Here is a 24,313-nt window from a genome sequence, read left to right on the forward strand (position 1 = left end):
GAGCTTGGGAGTGAGAGATTGTTGCAGCATAATCTGCCATGTTCAGTGAGTGTTACCTTAATATGTTTTTCTTGAGTTGGTTTTTAGAGAGAGAAGGACATGAAAGAGAGAGAGAGAGAGAGAGAGAAAAAGGAGGTTAATCCCAGGAAAGGGTGTTCTTTTGTTTGAGGCTCTGAACCGAAATGAGAGCAAGAGGTGACACTTTCCTTATTTTTTATAATTTTCAATTACACTTTGGAGACTATATTGGACAGCATAAAATTAGAATTAAGCTGTGTTTCTTTGGAATTGAAATGGGTTGAAATTGAAAAAAAATTTAGTTCAATTTTCTAAGTTCTTTTCTCCAATTCCACTAATTTTAATTCCAAGATTTCAATTCCATGTCTCCAAAGACGTAACCTTATGAAATTTAAATTAGTGGAATTAAAAATAATAATAATAATAATAATAATAACTATCTTGGAAAGTTAAACAATTTTTTTCCAATTTCACCAATCTCAATTTGGATTCCAATTCTATATAGTCAAACATTATATAATTGTAATTTTACATATTATATTAACTAATTGCAGTAATGATGCAATGATGCTAATAGTGTTCCACTTGCATCAAAAGCCACAAGACAAATTAGCTATCCCATAGATTCACAATTTATCTTTGGGAGTTTCTCCATTACATAAGTTTCAATTCCAATCATCCATAGTATCCTGGATTTAAACTACTTACCATAAGATCCCCATTCAAAAATAAATAAATAAACTAGAATGAACATGGAAATGAATAATTTTTTAACGCCCTCAAAATATGCACAATTGCACGAAATTTACTAAATAGAATCATTGCAGATTGTGCTATCCTCCTTCATAAATAACCAATGGTATATAGAATTACAGTTTTTGTTTAGTTACATATGCCTATACGTTGCAATTTGATTAATTATACACAAAAATTCTCTATCAAAAGTACCACTTTGGTCTTACTTCCTGTTCCTTCTCCGTCAACTCTCGATACTGGTACCACTCCCCTCCGGCCTTGCCCACTGGCAATGGAGGCCGAACAAAAATCTCAACAGGCTTGGGGACATGGACAGCCAAGACTAGCTCTTGGGCAGTTGCATCTGTATTCAAACCTGAAGTTCCGGACAATCTGCTTCTTGGTTCAATTTCGATCCATCCAAGACCGGATATGGCAACATCACAAGCAGGCCTGCTCAAGCAAAGAAGATAAAAAATGTTAAACATGCTAATATGAACAATAATTCCCTCCTTGCCTATAAAGAAGCAACTATTGTTCTTAAAAAAAAATAAAAAAATAAAAAAATAAAAGGAACACTGAAAATTAGCAACCTCAACAACCACCAAAAACATAACCATATAAAATGTTAACCACACCTCTCTGCATCTTCACACTTTATCTGCAGTAGGCGTTCTGTTTCAAGTCCCATCCAGTTTTCTGCTCTTTGTTTCCCATTTGGAGGTGTCAATAAAACTCCAAGTTCTTTCTGCAAAAATAAGGTAAAACTATGTCATCCAATGGAAGGATGAGAAAATTTGTGGATGCACAGTTCTGAAGAGACCATGCAAAGGAACTTCAACAGAGATGAAAGAAATTTGCTTGCAGTAGTTATAGAGTTTGAATGTCTCTCATTATCTTCGCATAAAAATTTTAAACTTCACATACAACATTGCAAACACCATGGAAGTAATAACTAAATACTGCTTTATATTTCAATAATTTTAAATGAACAATATGATTTCGTATTCAATAATTTCATTCCCTACAAAAAACAGAAATAATAATAATAAATAACAAATAAATAAACAAAAATAAAAATATTCAGCTTAATTGTGATAAATCTTGGCACTCGTAGATCTGAAAGGATGTGAAGATATTTACTGAAATGGAAGAAAGAAGGTCAGAAAAGGAGCAAAGTTCAGATAAACACGTGTGGATGACGGAAAAAACACAAGACCAATACAAGCACAAGCTGTGTTACTAGATACTCCTAAATGAGTTAAGTAGCCACATCAGATTCCAAAGTGACCCTCCAAAAGTCCTTTTTGTCATTTGCACATCATGAATGAAGATATACCATATCGTATAAACAGTGTTTGCTACTAACATCAAAGTTCGTTAGTAAAAAAATACGATTGTTACGATCACGAAAGCCCCTCACAATAGTAATATACATGTGTAAAACATACACACGCATATATGAGCTCATACATAAACACATATACATATATATAAATGATGTAATTCATATGATAGTAATGTTTGATCTAATAAATTTGATATCATTTTGACATATAACGTCATTACATTAATCTAATTTTTCAGAATTCGCTGCTTGCTGAAACCAAACCATACATTTCAACAATCCCAAAACCATTGCCTATGTCAATGCAACATAAACAACAAACAAGTCAATAAGACAGCTGGCCTAGATGTTTGTTGGCGGCTGGGCATATTTTTGTTCCTTCAAGCAGTTTACAGGACTCTAAGGAGGATCATGACAATTCCTTTTATGATGATGAGCTTAACTATGAAAAGGAGTTTTTTCACCCCCCAGTGATGCCATTCCATGGTTATTGTCATTGCACATGAAGCTTCAAACATGCACCCTCTAAGAGTATGCATGTCATTGTTGCCATAATGTCATGATTATCAGAATCATGGTAATCAAATCAATCTGGATCATATGAAAAACTACAGAGAGAAGGTCATGGTAAAATTATTGATAAAAGAGATAAGGTCAAGGTAGGATGACCAGCGGATTGTTCAAAATCGTAGGATTGCTCAGGATCATGTCATAGGATCACTAAGGATCATTCAAATATACAAAAAAAATCAGAAATATTTGTAAAATGGATTGATTTTAAACAGTTTATCAGAAATATTGGTTGTCAAGGCATGTGTGAAATTGATTTTTTATTTTTTTTTGTCAACAGCAAGAGAGGCAACAAAATACAGTCCCATGTGGAATTGATTTTTAGTTGGTTGTGTTACAAAATTTTCTTGGTGTGTCATAAAATAGTAACTTTGGTATCATAAAGCATACATTTCATAAAAATAAAAATAAATCAGAATGAAAGGATCTAAACCTCGTCCTTCCCATAAAAAACTTATATGGAAATGGCATGTCATTAGGATTCTACCTTATGAGCTACATTATCAAATTTACTTGCGTGAACTTGTGTATAAATGCATGTTACATGTGTTCGTGATAATGTTTCTATTTTTCTGAAATGCTATAGTGTTTTTCTAATTAATTTTGCGGGAACTTATGATCCTCAATCTGATCCTATAGACCCTAAATCGATCCAGCACATGATCCTGACACTAACAGACTTGGATAATATCAACCAAGGTCAAGGTAGGATTGCTAGAGGATCGTTCAAAATCGTAGGGACATTTTAGTTAGGGATATTGTAGTATTTTCATTTTTAGTGCTTACTGGATATAAAAAAAAAATAAAAAAAAAAAAGTTTCGGGTTTTGGCTTACTCAAATTGAGAGCCAAGAGTTATATTTATATACAAGAATATGGAACAAGAAAAAGGACACCAAATCAAAGAAAAACAGGAAAGATGCCAAAATCTACGTGATCCCATGATTATAGGGATCTCATCTTCGTGATCCCATGATTATAGGGATCTTATATAAAACACCTAATAAAAGGCTAAAAACAGCTAATAATAATAATAATAATAATAATAAAGATATTTCAACACTCCCCCTCAAGCTAGAGTGAAGATATCAATCAAGCCCAGCTTGGTAATCGAGGAATGAAGCAAAGATGGACTAACGGATTTGGTGAACACATCAGCCGACTGATTAAAGGACCGGACAAAACATGGCTTGATAATTCCCGAACGAACCTTCTCCCTGATAAAATGAATGTCCACCTCTATAGTCTATATGTTTAGTCCTCTCGTGAATAACAAAATCTGAAACAAGCATAATGGCTAACTTATTATCACAAAACAAGGCTGAGGACTGTTTTAAACTTAGCTCTAGCTTCTCTCTGATAAAATGAATGTCCACTTCTATAGTCTATACTCAGCCTCTGCTGAAGATCTCAAAACTACAGCTTGCTTCTTACTTTTTCAGGATATAAGATGATCTCTGTAGAAAGTACAAAAGCCAGATGTAGAACGCCTGTCAGTCCCAGCATAGTCTACATCACTGAAACAGGATAACCCAACCTGCCTGCTAGAAGAATAGAATAATCCAAGTTCAAGACAGGACTTAAGATATTGAAGAATATGATACAACACATCCATAACTGGCTTACAACACTAACCACAAAAGCCAAATCAAGACGGGTGTTGATAAGATCAATCAATCTTCCTACCAAACGCTGATACTGCGAGGGATCAGAAAGGAGATCTCCAGATTCAACCGAGATCTTCATATTAGGATCCATAGGTGTGGAAGCAGATTTACACCCAAGCATACCCGTGTCTCGAAGAAGATCCAAGACATACTTCCTTTGCGATAAAGAGATACCTTGTTTAGATCTAGCAACCTCAATTCCCAAGAAATATCTGAGTTGCCCAAGGTCTTTCACATCAAAAGCTTTAGCCAATTGAAGCTTTACTTGAGCAATCCTAGGGATGTCATTGCCAGTAATGATGATATCATCAACATAGACAAGAAGAATTAAACATTCACCAGTGAAGGAACGGTGGATAAAACATGTATGGTTAGAATGACATCTAACAAACTCCATGGATAGAATTACATCATTGAAATGGCTGAAAGCTAGTCTGGAAGGAGTTGAAGCAAGAGGAACAATATGTGGAGTAGTACACCCACCAATAGTATCGACTACTGCGGCAGTGTGACCACGGCTAGAAGGACGATTGTGAGAAAATTTCTGTTTTAGCTCGGGATGAAGCTTAAAGCAGCGATCCTTTACATGACCTGTGGCTCCACAATATTGACAAATAACTTTTTCCTCTGAAAGTCTAGAATTAGAAGCAAGAGCCATCTAATCAACAAGAGTCTCTAGTAAAGCCACTGGCTGAGAGATCTAACGTCTATACTCCTCATCGTCAACAGTAGCGAAAGAATTATATAAATCAGGTAGGAGAGGTGTTTATGATCTGAGTTCTAAGGGCATCATACTCGGATCTTAAACCCATCAAAAAGTGGTAGGTATGCTGGCGGTCCAGTCTCTTGATCAAAAGAGTTGCAGCTTCTTCAGAGAAATCGGAAAGAGGTTTATACTGTGCTAATTCTTCCCACCTAGACTAGAGATACCCGAAATACTCTGATAGTGACAGCTCGAGTGTCTCCTAAGATGCATGAGCAACCTCCTGATAAAGTTCAAAGATACAAGCGTCATTGCGAGAGTGGGCATACATCTTGTTAAGGGCTTGCCACAGACGAAAAGCGGAAGTGTGAAACATGAACATATATAGATACGTTCCTCCATCGAGTTGAAGATCCAACCCAGAATGGTGCACCTGTCCACCATGTTCCATGCAATATATTTAATATCCATCTTTTCCAGTTCCTTGACTAGACACAAAAATCAATCAGTTTTCCCTTTCCCACCAATATAAAGTTTAAGAGAACAGGACCAAGATACGAAGTTGCGCCCATTTAAGAGCACACTAGTAACCCGCTGCGCCGGAGTATGATGTGCCGAAGATAAAGTATGCTGGACCGAGGATAAAGTGTTCGTTTGGCTTAGAATGAGTCATAGTACCAAAGTAAAGCTGGTCCACACGTCAAAGCAGGAGGAAAGAGAAAAACAAAGCCGGAAAAATCGGCGCTTTCCTCCAAATATGCTGTCAAACAAACACTAGCAGCACACAAAGAAAAAAAAAAACACCAGAAGGGCCCTTAGGTCATAAAAAACCTAAGGGAATTCTCCTAAAAAGGAGTCAAAACAGAGGGTTACCCGAGGGGTCCGGTGCAAGGGCTGGAAGGAGATAGAGGTGCGCCGGAGGTGAGGAAAATGGAGAGAGGTAGAGAGAAGGTGGTGGCGTTGGGGAGGAAGATGGGGAGGCGAAGGTTTTTGTTTTGCCCTGATACCAAAAAGAAGAAGTTTTGGGTTTCAGCTTACTCAAACTGAGAGCCAAGAGCTATATTTATATACAAGAATATGGTACAAGAAAAAGTAAACCAAATCAAAGAAAAACAGGAAAGATGCCAAAGTCTACGCGATCCTATGATTATAGGGAAGTTATCTAAGCGATCCTATGATTATAGGGAAGTTATCTAAGCGATCCAATGATTACGGGGATCTTATCTACGCAATCCAATGATTACGGGGATCTTACATAAAACACCTAATAAAAGGCTAAAAACAGCTAATAAAAATAATAATAATAATAATAATAATAATAATAATAATAATAAAGATATTTCAATAGATATTATAGTATTTATTAAGTATATTGTTTTATTTTAGGGTTTTTCTATAAAAGGCCACATATAACAGAACTCATTAGCCTTTGGAATATTGATTATCGTATTGTTTAGATTTTTCCATGCCTTTGTTCTTCTTCATTATTCTGGCTCTTCTCAACCCCTCAGTTTACCTAGCCTATCTTTTCAATCTGCCTTCTCACTCTCTTCGTCTCTCCTCTCACCCTCTTCTTCTATTCTCATCTCTTATATTTTCTCATCACCTGTTTTCTTTTTGGTCCTACGTCAATTTGGTATCAAAGCGTTTTGGCCCTACATCACATCTGGTTAGAAATTTATATGTTTAATATGTGTTGCAGACAATGATAGTCAAAGATGTTTTTGATTCTCAATGACACCACTTTTATAGTGATTGCCATTGGACAAGACTTGCCTACTCACCGGTGAGTAGGTCATTCATACTGACCATTAATGTGGTCCAATCACAAATACACAAATAATTCGTAATTACAAAATCAGAAAAGTGATAAATAACGACAATAACATTTTTTAGAATAATTCAATCACCCTCTCTAATTTCCTTATTTATCACTTTCCTGATTTTGTAATTAGAGATTATTTGTGCAATTTTGATTGGACAATATCAGCGGTCAGTATGAATGATCTACTCACCGGTGAGTAGGCAAGTCTTGTCCAGTACCATTTCCAATGGACCTAGAAACCTGCACTCTCTAAACCATGCATGTAGGAAATACGAAGATATCGACAAAAACCATATCTTGTTGGACGTCTTCTCTTCATATGGCTTGTATTAACACCCCATGGCACCATATATTTGGTGATTGTCCTTTAATGAAATTTCAGACCTTGCTCCAAATTATGCATATCATGGTTGCTATATTGTCATCAGAACCCAGATATTGTTATACCGCTAGCAAAGAGTGAATTCAAGATACCAAGATAATGGTAAGGACAGTTACTCTCCCTTCGAAATATCAATACCGGTTTTAGGTCTCCCCCGTAGTTGGAAGCAGCAGTTTCTACTGCTCCAGCTTATCTACTATTCATACAAAGATATTTCAACAACTCGCGCTACCATATGGAGATGTCAATGAACCTTTAAGAAAGTGACACATGGGTGCTAATGAAACCTTTTGTAACAACGGTATGGAGCTGAAAGATATCCAGTGGCGGAGCCATATTGAGACCTAAAAGTGCCCCCACTGAATTTGCATTTTCTATACATAAATTTCAATAATTCTAAAAGTGCCCCCCACTGAATTTTTAAAAAATTCATAAAATACCTTAAAAAAACTCGCAAAAGTAAATAAGATCCCTGTTCAAGAATCAAAATTCAGAAAAGACACATGTTTAAGAATCAAAATTCAGAAAAGACTCCTCCTTTGCTATTGAATTTTCTGTTATTTGTATTTTCTATATACAAATTTTGATAATTATAAGAGTGTCCCCGATTGAACTCCTAAAGTTCACAAAAGACCGTAAGAAAAACTTTCAATAGTAAAAAATATTCCTCATTTTCTAACTCATTTCTCCAACAACTTTTTAAAATTCAGAAAAGACATGTCTTTTCTCCTCTGCTGGTTCCAGAAAATTTTTTAAAATCAAAATTCAGAAAGGAAAAAAACCCCTCATTTGCTACTCATTATTTATTTTTTTGATTAGTAAAAATGTATTAGAAAGCGTTCAAAAGAGGAATGCATCCTGAAAGCTACACAAAGGCAAAAGCCAAAGAAGGAGGTCCTATTGACCCAAAGAACCCAAAAAATCAACAATCTCCTCTATAGACTTACAATTTCCCCCCATCACCCAACAAAAAATTTCAAAGCCCCAATGGAAGATTCGTCCCAGTCAAAAGATCTTCTATTCCGCTCCTTCCAAACGCGCACCACCAAACGCAGAAGGGAGCCACCCTCCAAAAATAGCAGGCGTGGGATCTCATGAAACAACCTCTCCAAGCGTCAATCAATCTCCTCAAACACTGAGGCACAACCCACTGGATGCCAAACAAACCAAAAATAAGACTCCAACAGTCGTGAGCCACAGGGCAATGCAAGAGGAGGTGATCCACAGACTCTCCATCCCTCTTACACATGCAACAATAATTGACAGTAACCTGTCTCCTCCTCCTCAGGTTATCAAGCATCAAGATCTTGTCCCAAACTGCAGTCCAAACAAAAAAGGCCACTTCAAGATTATTTTGGTTCAAATTTTGTTTATATATTATTGTTAATGGTTGCCCCCACTGACTTGATTTCCTGACTCCGCCACTGCAGATATCCATTGGCTCTAACTTGAATTTAATCATATTCCAAGGGGTTATTTCGCCAAAAATTGAAAAGTATTCTAGAAGGCGACAATGAAAATTTGTTTTGGTTGGAAAACAACATTGGTTGTTTGATACAAATCACGATGAACAAAAGAAGCTTCTCTATACTAAAAGATAATTACATATTAAAAAACAATTTAATTTTCTTTCTATTAATTCTGTTTTATTTGGCCCAAATTCGAGCAATACAACAACAAAAACAAAAAAACAAAAGCGCCTACCAATCTATGGAAACATAATTCAAAATTACCTGGTAAAATTCATCTGCTTTATCTGTAGGAACCATATGAATCTGCAGTGCCCTGGGTCCATAGAATGTCAAGCATGTCTGTGGGAGAACCTAGAAACACCAAAAATTGAGCGGACATTGAAAACAAAAAAATGAAAAGCACCAATAACTGGTCTGACTACCAAATAAAATGAGATTATAAGGTTAAAAACCTTTATGACATCAATTCGGACAAGACCTCCCCAAAATATTGTAAAACCAATAAGGCCATTGGATTCAATTCTGTCTGCCGTCAACTTGTCCAAGGCTATCTGAGAATTATACTTTTGCATAGTAAAAAATAAAGACAATTATAACTAAATAGCAGATGTTGACAGTGATATCCCAAAGGAATACTGGAGAAATAAAAATACATACTGGGAATGATTGGCCCCTGAGCCGACTTTGGGGAGCCAAGGCAGGAAGATCTTCTGAATGAACCACTGCAGCTTGCCTATGGTGGAGATGGACACCTGGCGTGTCGTATAATTTCTGAATGACAGTGAAGAAAGAATGTTAAATCTGTTTTAGGTTTCAAAGAATTATTTTATATATTAACCTTCCAATTCACTAATATTGAAATGTAGAAAACAAAGAAAAGACTTATCCAGTAAACATTAGAAGTAGATAAGAAGGTGATAAAGTTGATGCCCTAAGCAACCAAAATTAACAAGTCACTCACAAGAGAAATGATAAGAAGATACATTTACAAAAACCAGTGACAATATAAAGCAGAAATATAGCAGAATTGGTAAGAAAAATATAGGACAAGAATCATGGAGAATAATAGAAGGTTATTACTTGTGACCAGGAAAGATCTTTTATTTTACTATCAAAATATTCTCTTTAAATGGTCTCAAAGTTTTGTCATCTTATTCTTAAAATGTTTTGGGCTTAGAAGTCCGATTTGAGTCTTCGTAAGTTCCTATATCAATTAGGAGGATAATAAAAGGTTATTACTTGTGTGTAACATTAATAGAGCCTAAAACAGCATTAGTGGAAAAATGGGAATACTATTACTTCATTTATAAAATTCTAGAGAATTTTCTCTTCTTTTTCTAACTCTTAAGTCTTTTCAGGTTATATGTCATTCCTTCCACATGTTTAGCTGCATTCCCGCCATGCCAACATGATAACAACAGTACCAAGAACGTGAACATACTTCTTTGATGACAAAGGAGTTGGCTCCTAATAGCACAAAAATAGAAATTACATACCCCACCTCCTTGGAAAGCATCAATCTGAATTGGACCCAAGGTGGTTCCAGGAACAGCAGATTGTATTGGTTTATATTTTCGTGCTGCTGCAGCAACTGGGTCTTTATACGACATCATCTCTGGTTTTAAAAATATATAAATGAGGCAAGACAATCGTCTTCTGAAAATTAGAACATGGACAAAAATGTAACCAGGAGGAAAGGAATGATTACTGCAAATATATTTGAAAGCAGCAACAAGAATAATGTACAAACAGTTAAAACAAAAAACAAAAAACAAAAACAAAATGCTGCCGAACCTATAAAATATCAAATCTGACTAGGCAGTTCTCACTGAATAACCATCAGGCCAAAGGCCTTCTGTTTGGCAGGAATGAAACTGGTATAAGGGTCATTGCTTGGTGCAGTGGTAAAAGCTTGGTTTGCCAACCATGGGAATACAGATTGGAGTATAAGATCAGCCAATTAATGCAAGTCTATGTCCAGGACACCCCTCCCAGCACCCTCAATTAACAGGCACATTATTGAAACTAGTATCATGTTAACCATTAAAAAAAAAAAACCTTATACTTACTATCAAAATAAATGACTAATAAATCCACAAGATATTAACTTGTTTGATCAAAACAGTTAATGTAACCTAAGCAAACACATAAAATCAGATATACTTACTCAATAAAGCATTGATAAATGCGGATTTTCCAACATTAGCTGAGCCCTGTAAGATAATGGAGTTTGACATTCATATTTGCATCTGTAATATATTAATCTCAATAAATTTAGATAAACTAAATTGACAAAATCATTTCTATCAGGAAAAAAGAAGAAGAAGAAGACGAAATCAAAACTGGGCAACTATAGAAATCAAAATTCTAAGGACCAAGAACCAGTTAATGAATTAAAAACACAAGAAAAAGCACCAATCATACAAACCCTCCCTTTATTTTTATTTTGTCCGACTAAATATGCAGACAAAGAAAAAAGAAAAAGAAAAGCCATAACAAACTTCACAGAGAAGTAAGAAACTGCATATCTTTGACTACACCAAATCATATAAGCATCAGTGGCTCATATACTAAGCATTTCATGTAAGGTGTCATGGACATACTTGAAAAAGACTCAAAAAAAGAAATCCATTCAGATTGATTAATTAAACATTAAATTCTTTTTTCTTTTTTCTTTTTTTTTTGGGAATTCAACTACACAAATATTGGCACCATTTTCCCTGTGATACATATTTCGATTTTTTTACTCATGTAAAAATCTGAGAACAGTTGCTGACATACATGTAAAAAATAGTAACGACATCAATGAAATGAAGTACTTGCTGGAAAACCCATAAAATGTGGCCCCAGATTACCATGCCATATGCAACCAGATGGTGAGGTTAAAAAATAATGTATGTACATTGAGAACTTGAAAATGTTTAAATAGAGGTTTCTCTCCCCGACTCATAACTTACTCATAGAAAAAGAATGAAACATGTTCAGTTCCACAAGCATAACCATCACAAGATTCTAAACCATGAAGCCGTTCATGAATAAATCTGCTCAAATTTATTTCTGATAACATCATAAATATACATGACTTTAGCTAGAAGCCTAGAAGATGAAGAAAGGCATGCAGAATGTGTGATGACATTGCTAGAGGTGTGTGGTGGGAGGTCCTGTTGCTTGCTGACATGTCCATGGGAGACTTCATCTCCCATTGTCATTGATGCTAGTTGACTGCTGTATTTTCTTTTATTTGCTGTTTTATGCTAGCCTGTTCTACTATTACCAGGACTATTGCTGCTAGCAATGTCCATGCTGTCCCAAGGGGATGCCCTTGAAGATGTTCTGTACTATATGTTTTATAGCTATAAAATTTTCCAAATTTACCCATGAAAAAAAAAATAGGCATGCAGAATGGATATTCAAGGTTAATAAGTTCGCTTCATAATCAAGTATATGGATGGTTGAATCACGAATTTTAGATTCAAGTATATGGACTCGGGAACCCAATTCTCATGCTTCATCGTCCCCAGATGCACACGAGTGACTGCAAGGTGGAGCTAAATATAACAGCAAAAATTAAATGGCATACAGTAATTGGATTCTACAAAGTATGCCCTTATTTCTGCTTAGAGAACTTTGTTGTGACTTCCTGCAGAGATTTTTTTTAAGGGGAAAAAAAAAATTCACTGCTCATAATAATAAAAGGCTACAAGATGAGACCAATATGTAAGACTTGGGATTAGAATATCAATGTAACTACTATTACCTGTCCGAAAAAGAAAATGAATAACATGTTAGTAATCGTCGGAATTCCAAGAATGAATACTTAATTCAATTAAAGTTTTAAAAGAATATAACTAATTAGCTTCTTATTAGAGTATAATTCAATAAATCTTGAAATTCAAATTGTGAGATTTAAGAAGGTAAAAGTAGATACTTGATTCTAAAGTTTGATTTTGTTCGAGATACAGTGGGCCTTGCTTCTTTCACTCTACTTTGTTCTAATAGAAGCCAACCTAACCACGAATGGTGGATCTTTCCAGTCTGTGGAGGAACAGAACTGTGGTACACTACATGACTTAAAATGTGGTGCGATAAGAGTAAGTGTATATATTGAAATAGAATGTAATGAAATACTTCTAGTTAGAATAGTGGTTTTCTTTTAGCCCACAAATCGGTATGAAATACTAATATCACCAAAATCAAGAATGTCCTAATGTAACCAGGAATAGGTATCACTCTGGTATGAGGATAGGAATGGGTAGATGGTAAGTGGTAAGCCACCTTGACTTAAATGCGGTACAACAGAGGTAGGCTTAAATAATGACATGGGTAGATGTGAATAGGTACTTAGTTCTAGCTGGGATAGCAATTTCCTTTTAGCCTATAGATAAGAAGAGCACTATTGTCATTAAAATAAACAGAATTTTTCACTTGTGGGAACTAGTTAAGCTTTTGATTTGTTATGACATTTTTTTTTCTAATTTGTTACGACATTTATCTTTTCAATATTTTTTTTTTTTTTTTTTTTTCTCCATAATTGGTGAGTTTTAGCATTAAGATGGAAAGAATAAAGTACAGAAGCACAGAGGGCATACCCTCAGAGATAACAAAATGAAACCCTGGAATATAGGCCTTCCATTAATGAAAATGCCCATTTCCAATACAAACTTAAGTAGAGTACATCGGTCCTATACTTGTAGTTCATGAAAAGAAGCATTTTGGACATCAAGAACTTCAAAGAGCAGTTGTCTAGCCATTTGTGGGATGTACCATGTAATCTAGCATTTCTTTCTTGCCAAATCCCCCAGAGGACAGCCACAAACATACTTTTCTTTTCAATATTCTTTCACAAAATTCTTTATTTTATAAAAACTCTATTTATATTCTTGATTTGATCTTGTGGAACACTAGACGTTAACATTTTCTGGATACTGAGCAGTCCAATTGGGAACTAGTTCAGCTCTAGCTTTATCATGGTCATTTTTTTACATTCTACTTCTGAAAACTCTTGATTCCATATAAATTAAATACATAATCCTTGATGTTTTTTGTCTTATTAAAAGAAACTAAGTGGGGAAAACTAAGAAGGAAAATACGACTGGGAGATTAGAGTTTCCTCATAACTAATGTGAAGTCAAATACAAGAAGATATCTCCTAAAAAGTTCATTGTCCTATCTCCTAACTTGGTTTTTAGCCTCATGAGATGGCAATCAATAGATACTACAATAACATGACAACTCAGTCAATCAAATTAATAGCAAGTATAACTATTTGTTGACTTTACTCTGCATATCAAATTCCAAGTTTCCAAGTCAGGAAGTTACTGACCAGAATGTACACGTCCCGTCCCTGTATAACAAAAGTCAGCATCAAGAACTTCAGTAGAATAACAAGCAAGAATCAGAGTACAGTGTTTAATAAAATAGACATGATTAGGTCAATATTTTGGAACCACACTTTTCTTTTCTGTTAATATTTTTTATTTTTTGTTTTAAGGGGGAGATGGAGAGGGAGCAGAACTGGAGTAAGGACAGGTGTCACCAAATGGCCCGCAACCTGACCGGGCACCAGCCAGAGCCCACGGGACTAGTTCCATCCCCAGCCTGCCATGCTGGCCAGCCAGACTCGCCCGTATCCCCTAAAGGGTGGCCTTGGGCCTAGGGTCCAGGCTGTCGGCCCCAGAGACCCTTGAGCCTGGCCCAGATTGTTTTCGGCTGTTTTTTATATGCCAACACAATTGTTTCCACTGGGACTCAAAATCACAACCTCCCATTCGGGGAGGTGGTACAAACCACTCAAACCAAGAGTTTGATTGTTAAAAGCTATGCATATGAGTTTACACATATATATTAGTTTTATAATTTACATAACTTGTCTATCTAAATATAACATACTATATATAACTTATATTTAATTGTGCACCCAAGTTATAATCAAATAATATGTCTTGTAAAATGAATATATATATATATATATATATATAACTTCTATGCACTTTTTTTAACAATTGAAATCTTGCCTTGAGCAATTTGTACTCAACCTCTCCAAACGAAAGTTGTGGGTTCAAGTCCTAACCATTGTATAGTAACCAACACCCGCTAGGCCTGGTCAGCCCATGCGGCTTATCCGGCCACGCTAGACCTACCAAGCTTGGCTTGGGCTTAGGTATTTGAATCAGGTTGGGCGAGCAGGCCAAAGGACGACCACTGAGTAAGGACAAGCCATTTATGGCATGCAGTATTGTTGAAACTATGAGAACGTATGAAGGATCACAGTTACAAGTCGGACATAAGAATTTTAATGATGTGCATCCCATTAAAAGGTAGGGTAAAAAATATATATCTAATTGTACCCCCTTTTTTTTATAAGTAAAATTGTACCCCTTATAACTAGGGAAAATCTCATATCATAAAAATTTCCATCTTGCTGTCATGATTTTGACTGCATTATGTGATCTATTGATTAAAAGGGCGGTAAATCATCCAAGAGATAGTGTTTAAACATAGAGTACCACTATTGAAGCTTTTTTAACTCGTCCATACCAAGTACACTGTATGGATGGTCAATTTAGTGCTTAAATAACTATTTGTGGAATCAAATTAGTAGCATTAACATCCTGGTTCGCTGAGACTTGGCCAAGTCCCCTTGGTTTCGGGCCCTAGCAAGTCAGATTCAACCCGATTTAGAGGTAAGAATGAAGAACGCATGTGACTGGTGAGACTCCACTCAAATCAGGATAGAATCAGCAAGAATTAGGAGAATAGGAGGTGACTCGCCCGAGTCAGATAGCTGATTCGGGAGAGTCGATCGTGAATTTATAAGCAAACTGGGCCTCTTTTTAACAACTTTTTCTCTCTAAAACTCATACACAACAAGATTTAAGCTTCAAAACAACAAATATAATATAAGACATCCGTGAATTGATCAGATTATTACATTAACAATATATATACACGTGTGTAATATATATATATATAGATATATATATATATATATATATATATATATATATATATATATATATATATAGAATGGACCAGATTACTTGCCTTTGCAACACCAAGCTCCAGCCCACAATTAGCTCATGTGTGCACATATTTATTGAAAAAATGATCAGTCGTGTGTGTTTGGAGAAGAGGAGAGTTGGGATAAGATTGTGAATGGAAAGGGAAGGATACAAAGAGAGAAGATTGTAAAGAGGCCCTCCAATTTTTTCTTTATTTTACTTTTACTTGGTATTATTCGTAGTGTTGATCGTCAACTTGTGGTACCCAAATTATCACAAAAACCAACTCACACAAACAAAAGACAAACAGACGTCACTAGTCACTGGAGATCAAAAGTCCATGGAGAAGCAAAATGCATGACGAATGAGTCTATCAATAGATCAGCAGCTGGATGGTCTAGGTCTGATCTTGCATAAGTTTGAGTGTGGAGGGACTAAGGGAATTTTAGATTAGAGTCTGGTTTGTAACATCTCTCTCTTATAGGGAATATAATCATCCTGAACTACGTCCTGTTCTTTTTCCCGTTGGAGTTTCCATCTAAACAAATCTCTTTTATTCTTGTGTGGTTGTCTGGTTTATTTGTCTCTTCTCTCTATGTGTTAACTGATTTATATTGCTGCGTTCTAAATATAAAAATCAGTTATTGTTAGTTAAAATTGAGCAATATCAACTCTACATCAAAGCTAAGGGTTACATTCCTATACTTCTCAGGAAGCGTTAGCTGCTATGGGATTTCCCTTTGTTTTCATAAATTGGATAAATTTGTGTATCTCTACTGCTTTATTTTCAGTCATTGTTAAGGAGAGTTGAATAGCTACTTTAAAAGCAATAAAGGCATTAGACAAGGCGATCCTTTGCCCCATATCTTTTTGTGGTGGCCATGGAGAGATTGAGTGGGTTAATACAGAAACAAATCAGGCTCGAAAACTGAATACCATTAATAATGAGCTTAAATCACTTGTGTTCTGCAGATGATTTATTTGTCTACTCTGTAGGTTCTACGGACCTCATCCTCTCTGTTAAGAGTAGCCTTCAAGTACCAACAGGCATGTGGCCTAGCGGTACAAGGCTCCTACTTCCCAAAGGGAGGTTAGGGGTTCGAACCTCAGTGGAGGCAGTGTGTGTGAGTCCCAACTAGACAAAAAAAAAAAATAAAAAAAAAATAAAAAAAGAGTAGCCTTCAAGTGTTTTATGAGCTTTAAGGTTTACCGCCTAACCAGGAGAAGAGCCACATTTATAATTCTGGGGTTGAGGATCATGAGAAAGTCCAATATTATTGCAGAAATAGGAGTTCAAAAAAGGAAATTTTCTGTGGAACACCTGCAGTGCCTCTAATTTCTACTATATTGAAGATGGCTGACTTTAGAGCTTTTTTGAAGAGAAACATCGCCAGACAAATATCAATCTTTTGCAGGGACTATTCAACTCATAAATGTTTTTCTCTTTTCCATAAAGATTTATTGGGCCTCCTTGTTTATGCTTCCAAAACAAACTATATATTGTGTTCAACAAATTTTGAGTAGGTTTCTATTGAAAGGGACTTCTTTGCAGAATCGAGAAGCTGCTTAGGTCACTTGGTTTGAATATTAGCCTAAAGTTTAGGGGGGGGACTAGGTGTGAAGGATCTAATCTCTAGGAATCAAACTGCCATCTCTAAACACGTATGGAACTGTTAGAATAATATGTTCTACAGTACAGCCTTTAATGTAATTATCAATAATTTAAGTAATACAAATAAGAGCGTAGAGACAAGGGAAATATACTCATTCTCAACCCATTTTACATCTTCTCTCCTCTATTACAGAATTCCAACTTGGAATCAGAGTGTACGATCGAAGTGTTTTAACTATTGTTGCAGCTTAGAACCAGTAAGAAGTGTGCTAACATCAGCGTCGGCACACTGGCATCGTGCTAAAATCAGCGCCTGTACAGATTTATTAGTCGAGACCCACACGATTCAACTTGTCTCTTCATGCTGATCATCACGGTATTTTCTCCGAAAATTTTTGAAGCCTTTTGGTGTGGTTTTTGAATTTTCGAATGATTTCTGGAAAAACAGGGGCTGTGTTTTTTTTTTTTCCTTCCTCTGGGGACTATTTGGCTAATTGCAATGCTCCGAATCACGCCCCTAGGTTGCGCCACAAAAGCCATCTGGAATTTATGGTTGAACTTTGTCGCATTTTGGAGGTTTATGTCGCAAAAGGGGGCAGCCGGTACCGTCCCGGGGTTGTTCATCACCTTTTCTGGTATTGTTCTTCCTGTTTTTCATCAAAATATGGCACAGTTCCTTGGGTCATCTTTATTCAAGTTGAATATTTTGATTTTGGTGAGAAAATTGGCTTTGGGTCTTCTATACTCTGTGGGTAGTTCTCCATTCATTATGTACACAGGTCAGAGTCTACCAGTAGTAAGGGAGAAGCGTTTAGTTGTATGCGTACCCTCAGAGACAACCCTTTACAGAAAATTAGTCCAGTGAAGTTGGACAAGACTATTTAAATTGGTCAACTTGACAGGAGTGAGTAAGAAGCCAAGGTCATCCAATCCACCCTTCAATCAATGGATTGCAGAGAATTCACTGGTGATGTCTTGGTTACTCAACTCAATGCAACCACATATTAGACGTGGCAACCTTTAAGTTAACTCAGCATGTGATATACAGATTGCTGTGAGTCAGACCTACTCTCAGATGGGTAAGGATGCACAGGTAACATGAACTTAGACAAATGGTTCACAAGGCCAAGCAAGCAGGGGAATATAACTATTGCTCAAACTATATAGAGCTTAACAGTTTGTCGCGGGAGTTAGATTACTATCAGGATTTTTAGGCAGATTGTGCAAGAGATAGTGCAAAGTTTCATAAATTCATGGAAAAGGAACGAGTTTATGATTTCCTAGCAGGTCATAACATGGAGTGTGACATGATTTGTATTCAGGTTCTTGGTAGGGACCCAATTCCTTCCTTGAGGCAGACATATTCTTGTGTTCAGCAGGAAGAGAGTAGGAGGAATGCCATGATTGCTCTAGCAACTATTCCTCAGAAATCAGGACCGACTTGAGTTGAAACCAGAAGTAGTAATCCAGAGAAAGATTTACTCAAGTGTGACTTTGGTGGTAAGACGAGGCATATTAGGGACAACTGTTGGAAGCATCATGATCATCCCAATCGACGACGAGGTGGAGGGCAGTCTAGTAAAGTGAAATCACATGCTCATATGTCTGAAACAGCATAGGACAGCTCTCATCTAAGTAGTACTGATGCTGCTACTTTCACTACCGTGTCATGCGTAAACTTCATACTTTTGATAAGGCTTCTACTCCTACTGTGTCCAATTTTGCTCACACAACTATATCTTTCCTCTCTTCTTCTCCACCAATACTAGAACTCTAGACCTAGAGGTTGGCCACACAAGCCAACTCCTAAGCCAAAGAGACCGTGGAGGACAGGTCACAACTATATCTGCCAGTGCTTTTGGCATCTTCTCTTCCAACCGTGGATTATATACTATGCGGCCACAGATCAGATGATAGGTTCTTCGAGTTTGCCTTCTTCCTACTTTACATGCTCCTTAGAAAGGTCAAAGTAGCTGATGGCTCTTTGTCATCTCTCTTAAAAAGGTTTTATTTATTGTTCTCCGTCTATATCACACTCTACTATTTTACATGTCCCAAACTTTTCTAGTAATTTGTCATCATCCATCTATATCACACTCTTCTGTTTTACATGTTCCTATCTTTGCTACTAATACACTTTCTGTTAGTCGCGTCACAAACTCTAACATGGATGCTACCTCCACTCAGAAGGATATCAAGGAGGATTGTGTTAGACTTAGATTGAGTTCCTCCCCAAATGTTGATAGAACTACCACAACCGGTTACTTGGAAATCCAATCCCCCTGATTCCATTTTATCTAGAAATTCTCTTTCGTTTTCTTCATGGTTTGGCGTTAAGATTCATGTACATAGAGGAGAGTATGCATCTCTTATACTTTGAATTATCTACAATATTACTTAGCCAAAAAATAAATAAATAAAGTTATTCACTAAAGGAGAATATGTCTTCAAGCAGATATCATGAGCATAGCTCATCCTCGTGCTATTCATTTTCTTTATTTTGTTTGGGCGGTAGACTCCTATATAACAAAAAAAGTGGGTGGGTGGGTGGGACAAACCTTTTTCTCCTTCTGAATTTCTGACACAAACCCAGCAATTCCAACCAAAGACTTTGAACTTGTTAAGTGGACACTTAACACACTGCATTAAACATTGTCTGTGTTAGAATTAAATGTTTTTTTATTTGTGATGAAGATATGAAAATCATAAATTGTGTCAAAGAAACAAGGGAAAACAGAAATAATAGGGTCTGAACTGGATGAAAAGACTTCAAATATAAATTTTTATATTGCAAATAAAGAACGGAAAATTAAGAAACAAACTAAGCACCAAGTACAAAAAGAAGCATGATAAGAGTGAACATTGCAATTAAAAGCACCAAAATACCAAATTAAATTGCCAAGTCTCATACATAATGATTCATGAGAAATATAGGAACATAACCCTAGGCTATGGTGCAGAGTGTTAGGGGTTGTGTGTGCCATGCAAAGCCAATGATTGTAATTTGACATTTACAATTAATTTTTTTTTTTATAAGTAAAATTTCATTAAAGGCACTCAAGAGGGGAGCGCTCCCAAAGAACAAAAGGTGCCCATGGGGGCACTATAATTTCAAGCTATCTACAAAATCCAAAAGAACATCCATAGATATGCAATTTCGCCCATTCACCCCAAAAAAAAGAGAGAGTAGACAGTATATGAATACAAGAGAACAAATGGGGGACTCTTCGCCCTCAAAGGATCTCCTATTCCTCTCATGCCACAAACCCCACCATAAACGAAGGGGAGTGGCCCTTCAAGCATCACTGACTCGGCTCTCCATTGTACACCCTTTCCAAGCCTCTAACATATCCACCGTGGACCGCGAAACAACCCAATCCACACCAAAAACAACCAAGAACATAGACCAAAAATCAAGAGTTTGAACTATGTGTCAATTAATTATGATGGGATGATTTATGTGCACGCGAAACAACCCATCTCATGTTGACGAAACGAACAAAGGTACACGTCGCCGGAAGTTGCAAATCCACCTGAGTTCTCAAGGACAAAGACAAGTGTCCTCTCACACGCTTGCCGCGACTGGGGAAAGCAGACTTCCGAGCAGTGCACATAACGCCCCTAAACAGTGCCCATCAAATCTTCGGTTTGATCGCCCAGCTGGCCACCAACCACGTAGAAGGACACGTGGCATAACAAAAGCCTTTCAAAGCCTCTGATGGGCCTAAGTTTGGGCCTGATTTGAATTTTGGGTTGTCTTTGGAGAATGGGCCAGAAAATGGGTTAACATATAATGGGCCACAGACTTCTAAGGGGCTTAAGAGAATTGTTTCTTGGGGCCCAGTAACCATTTATCCATTTCTTTTTTAAATGACATGCCCAGCCCAAAGCATTTGGCTAAGCCCAGTCACGCTGCTTCTTCAGACTTTATTCCACAGCGTCGTCGTCACAGCAGAGAGTGGTCTTCGACGGAGAAGAGAAGGTGGATGCAGTTAAGCGCCAATGGGTTGAACACGGACTAGAGGACTTTTCGACACAATACGTGTTGTTTTCCTGCAGCGTCTCTTCCTTCAGGTTCTGTTCTACCACATGATAGAAGCTTCAGTTCAACTAAGGGCTCTCAACAAGGACGCCAGAGTCGTAGGTGGTTTCGTAAAGATAAACAAAAGTGGGTACGAACTGATTCAGGTATGTCTTCAGCCTATCATCTCAGGGTCCTCCCTACGCTCCCTCTTCTTCTTCTATTCCTTCTTCTGGGGTGCTAAGGAGTGAGGTTGAGTTGGCAATGGAGAAGTGCAGTGAGCTTTCAGTTATGCCTTCGACACCTGAAGCTGAGGTTGGCTCAAATATGGAAAGGAAGACTACCTACAGGTCTGCTATTTCAGGGCATGTTGATCCAGTGGACTGTGCAGTTAAGGACAAGCCTGAGGGGGTTACGATCTATGTGGGAAGTGATCTCCATTTTCAGTTATCCAGTGATGAGGCTTCATCCCTACTAAAAGAGCTACGTCTGCGTGTAGCCTTGCAAGGCATTAACTGCTTGCCTTTTGCAGGGGCTGAGGTGAACGAGTCTGTTAGTTTCACGCGTAATGGAATGGGTGACTTCGGTACATATTCAGACTTGATGTTTGAGAATGGCAGAGATATTGAAGATGAGGTGATTGATGATTTGAGTTCAATCCAGCAGGTTTGTTCTAAAGAGCTCGCCCCTTGGTTTGAGAATGATTGTTCAGATGTGAAACCATTGGCTGTTATGCGACCTGGTTCGTCCGGAATGGCACCCGATATGGGAAAGGATTGGGTTGTCGAAAATATAGGAGTCACCAGTGAGTTGTTGGGTGTCGCATCAGAGGGAAATAATGACCAGCCATTATCCATTCTTCAAGCAATTGTGGAAGGAAGAGAGGTGGCAGTAACTAATGAGGTTATGAACACCAGGCCTTTATCGTCCTAGAAAGGGGCACAGGAGGTCAAAAATCTTATCTCTTGCGTTAATTATGAAGGGAAGAGGGGTGGTGAAGGAGAGGAGAAGGACCAGAAGTAAGAGTATAAGGAAGGGAGGGGGGGAGATAACTTTATCTGGTTTTTAATGAAGCTACGAATTATTACTTGAAATGTCCGAGGTCTTAACGACTCGAACAAGAGGAGGGTGGTAAAGGTGGCTTTAAGGAAGTGGGGGGCCCAGGTTGTTTGTCTGCAAGAAACCAAGTTGGCTTCCATTTCTGATGGGGTGGTTAGGAGTTTGTGGGGAGGAAGGTTTGTGGAATGGGAGGCCTTGAATGCTATAGGTACTTCGGGCGGAACCTTAGTTATGTGGGATAGCAGATGGTTGTCTAGAATGGACGTGTGGATGGGGAGATTTTCTGTGTCCTGCGAGTTTAAGACGGAAGAGGATAACTTCAGATGGGATTTTCTGGGGTCTATAGACCGGTTGTTGATGATGATCAACCTATTTTCTGGGAGGAGCTTTGCCATGTTCAAGAATTGTGGTCTCTCTCCTGGTGTCTGGGTGGGGATTTTAACTCTGTCAAATCTTCGATAGAGAGGTGTACAGGGGGAAGGAGGTCTTCAGAAATGGATCAGTTTTCTGACTTTATTGACGAGCATCTTCTTATTGATTTACCAATGGAAGGTGCAGCCTTTACCTGGTCAAATGGCAGGGATCCAGTCACTCTTTCAAGACTAGATCGATTTTTGATTTCTAGAGAATGGGAAGAGAAATTCTCGGATGTCGTTCAGGCGGTTTTAGCAAGGATTACCTCTAATCATGTTCCTTTGGTTCTGGATTGTGGGGGTTTGTGTTTTCGAAAATCCCCGTTTCGATTTGAGAATACGTGGCTGAGAGTGGAAGGCTTCCAAAGGAATATTCGTTCTTGGTGGGAGGGAGTTATTGTTATAGGTTCGCCCAGTTTAACGTTAACAAAGAAGTTAAAAGCTCTCAAATTCGATCTTAAAAAGTGGAATAAGGATGTTTTTGGGAATCTTGAATGGAGGAAGAATAGAGTCCTTGCTGAATTTTCCGAAATTAATCGTCTTGAGAAGGCGGGTGGGGATGTGGACTCTCTACGCTCTAGGAGAGCTTCCTGTCAGGCTGCTTTTGCTGAGATGCTAGTATGGAGGAGATTTTGTGGCAACAAAAATCCCGGGCTCTTTGGCTAAAAGAGGGAAATTGTAAAACAAAATTTTTTCACAGGCTAGCTAATGCTAACAGAAGGAGTAATCACATAGGTCGAATCTGGGTGGAAGGGGCGGAGTTGTGGATGGAGGAAGAGGTACGTAATGGGATTGTCTCTTTTTATCAGAAGCTTTACACTGAGCCGCTTGCTTGGAGACCCAAACTTGATGGTCTCCATTTTGAGTCCAATTCTGAGTTGAATAGAGACGGGCTTGAGATTCCTTTTACTGAAGACGAAGTTCTAAAATCCTTATCTAGTTGTAATGGGGACAAAGCTCCAGGACCTGATGGGTTTACCATGCGTTTTCTCTTGGAAAGTTGGGCGGTAGTGAAAAACGAGGTTATGGGTAAATTTCAGGAGTTTCATGTTACTAGCGTCTTTGAAAAGTCGCTAAATGCCTCATTTATTGCCCTTATCCCTAAGAAGGGAGGCGCCTCTGATATTAAGTTATCCCTAAGAAGGGAGGCGCCTCTGATATTAAGGATTTTAAACCAATTAGCTTAGTGGGTTGTATTTACAAGCTCATGGCTAAGGTGCTTGCTCTGACGATGAGGGAAGTAATGGATGGGATTATTTTAGATTCCCAAAATGCTTTTGTTGGAGACCGGCAAATTCTTGATTATGTTCTTATTGCAGGAGAATGTGTGGATTCTAGGTCGTGTAGTGGCGTTCCTGGAGTTTTATGCAAACTTGATATTGAGAAAGCATATGATCATATGAACTAGAATTTCCTTCTTTATTTGCTGCAAAGAATGGGGTTTGGAAGTAGATGGAGGAAATGGATTGAGACTTACCTCTCATCAGT

At 37.5% G+C, this 24,313-nt stretch overlaps 1 protein-coding gene across 3 annotated transcripts in view; it reads right to left on the bottom strand.

Annotated features, from left to right (window-relative positions):
- Positions 1 to 822: 822 nt before the first annotated feature.
- Positions 823 to 24,313, bottom strand: part of LOC132268140 (NO-associated protein 1, chloroplastic/mitochondrial) — a 37,296-nt gene continuing 13,805 nt past the window's right edge. Inside the window, exons 5-13 of one of the 3 annotated variants that reach the window (XM_059768891.1) lie at positions 19,891 to 19,972; positions 14,043 to 14,063; positions 10,887 to 10,932; positions 10,216 to 10,334; positions 9,377 to 9,490; positions 9,172 to 9,270; positions 8,981 to 9,070; positions 1,392 to 1,501; positions 823 to 1,206 (exon numbers count right to left, since the gene is read on the bottom strand). In XM_059768891.1, the coding sequence (XP_059624874.1) occupies positions 957 to 1,206; positions 1,392 to 1,501; positions 8,981 to 9,070; positions 9,172 to 9,270; positions 9,377 to 9,490; positions 10,216 to 10,334; positions 10,887 to 10,932; positions 14,043 to 14,063; positions 19,891 to 19,972 (931 nt within the window). In that variant the 3' untranslated portion in view covers positions 823 to 956. Of the gene's footprint in view, positions 1,207 to 1,391; positions 1,502 to 8,980; positions 9,071 to 9,171; positions 9,283 to 9,376; positions 9,491 to 10,215; positions 10,335 to 10,886; positions 10,933 to 14,042; positions 14,064 to 19,890; positions 19,973 to 24,313 lie in introns of all 3 variants that reach the window. The other 2 variants (XM_059768889.1, XM_059768892.1) reach the window with 2 other exon arrangements.

This window comes from Cornus florida, unplaced genomic scaffold, assembly GCF_030987335.1.
Source record: "Cornus florida cultivar Cherokee Brave unplaced genomic scaffold, ASM3098733v1 CherokeeBrave_3.0.0_Hap2_Chr08, whole genome shotgun sequence".
NCBI classification, from domain to species: Eukaryota; Viridiplantae; Streptophyta; class Magnoliopsida; order Cornales; family Cornaceae; genus Cornus; species Cornus florida.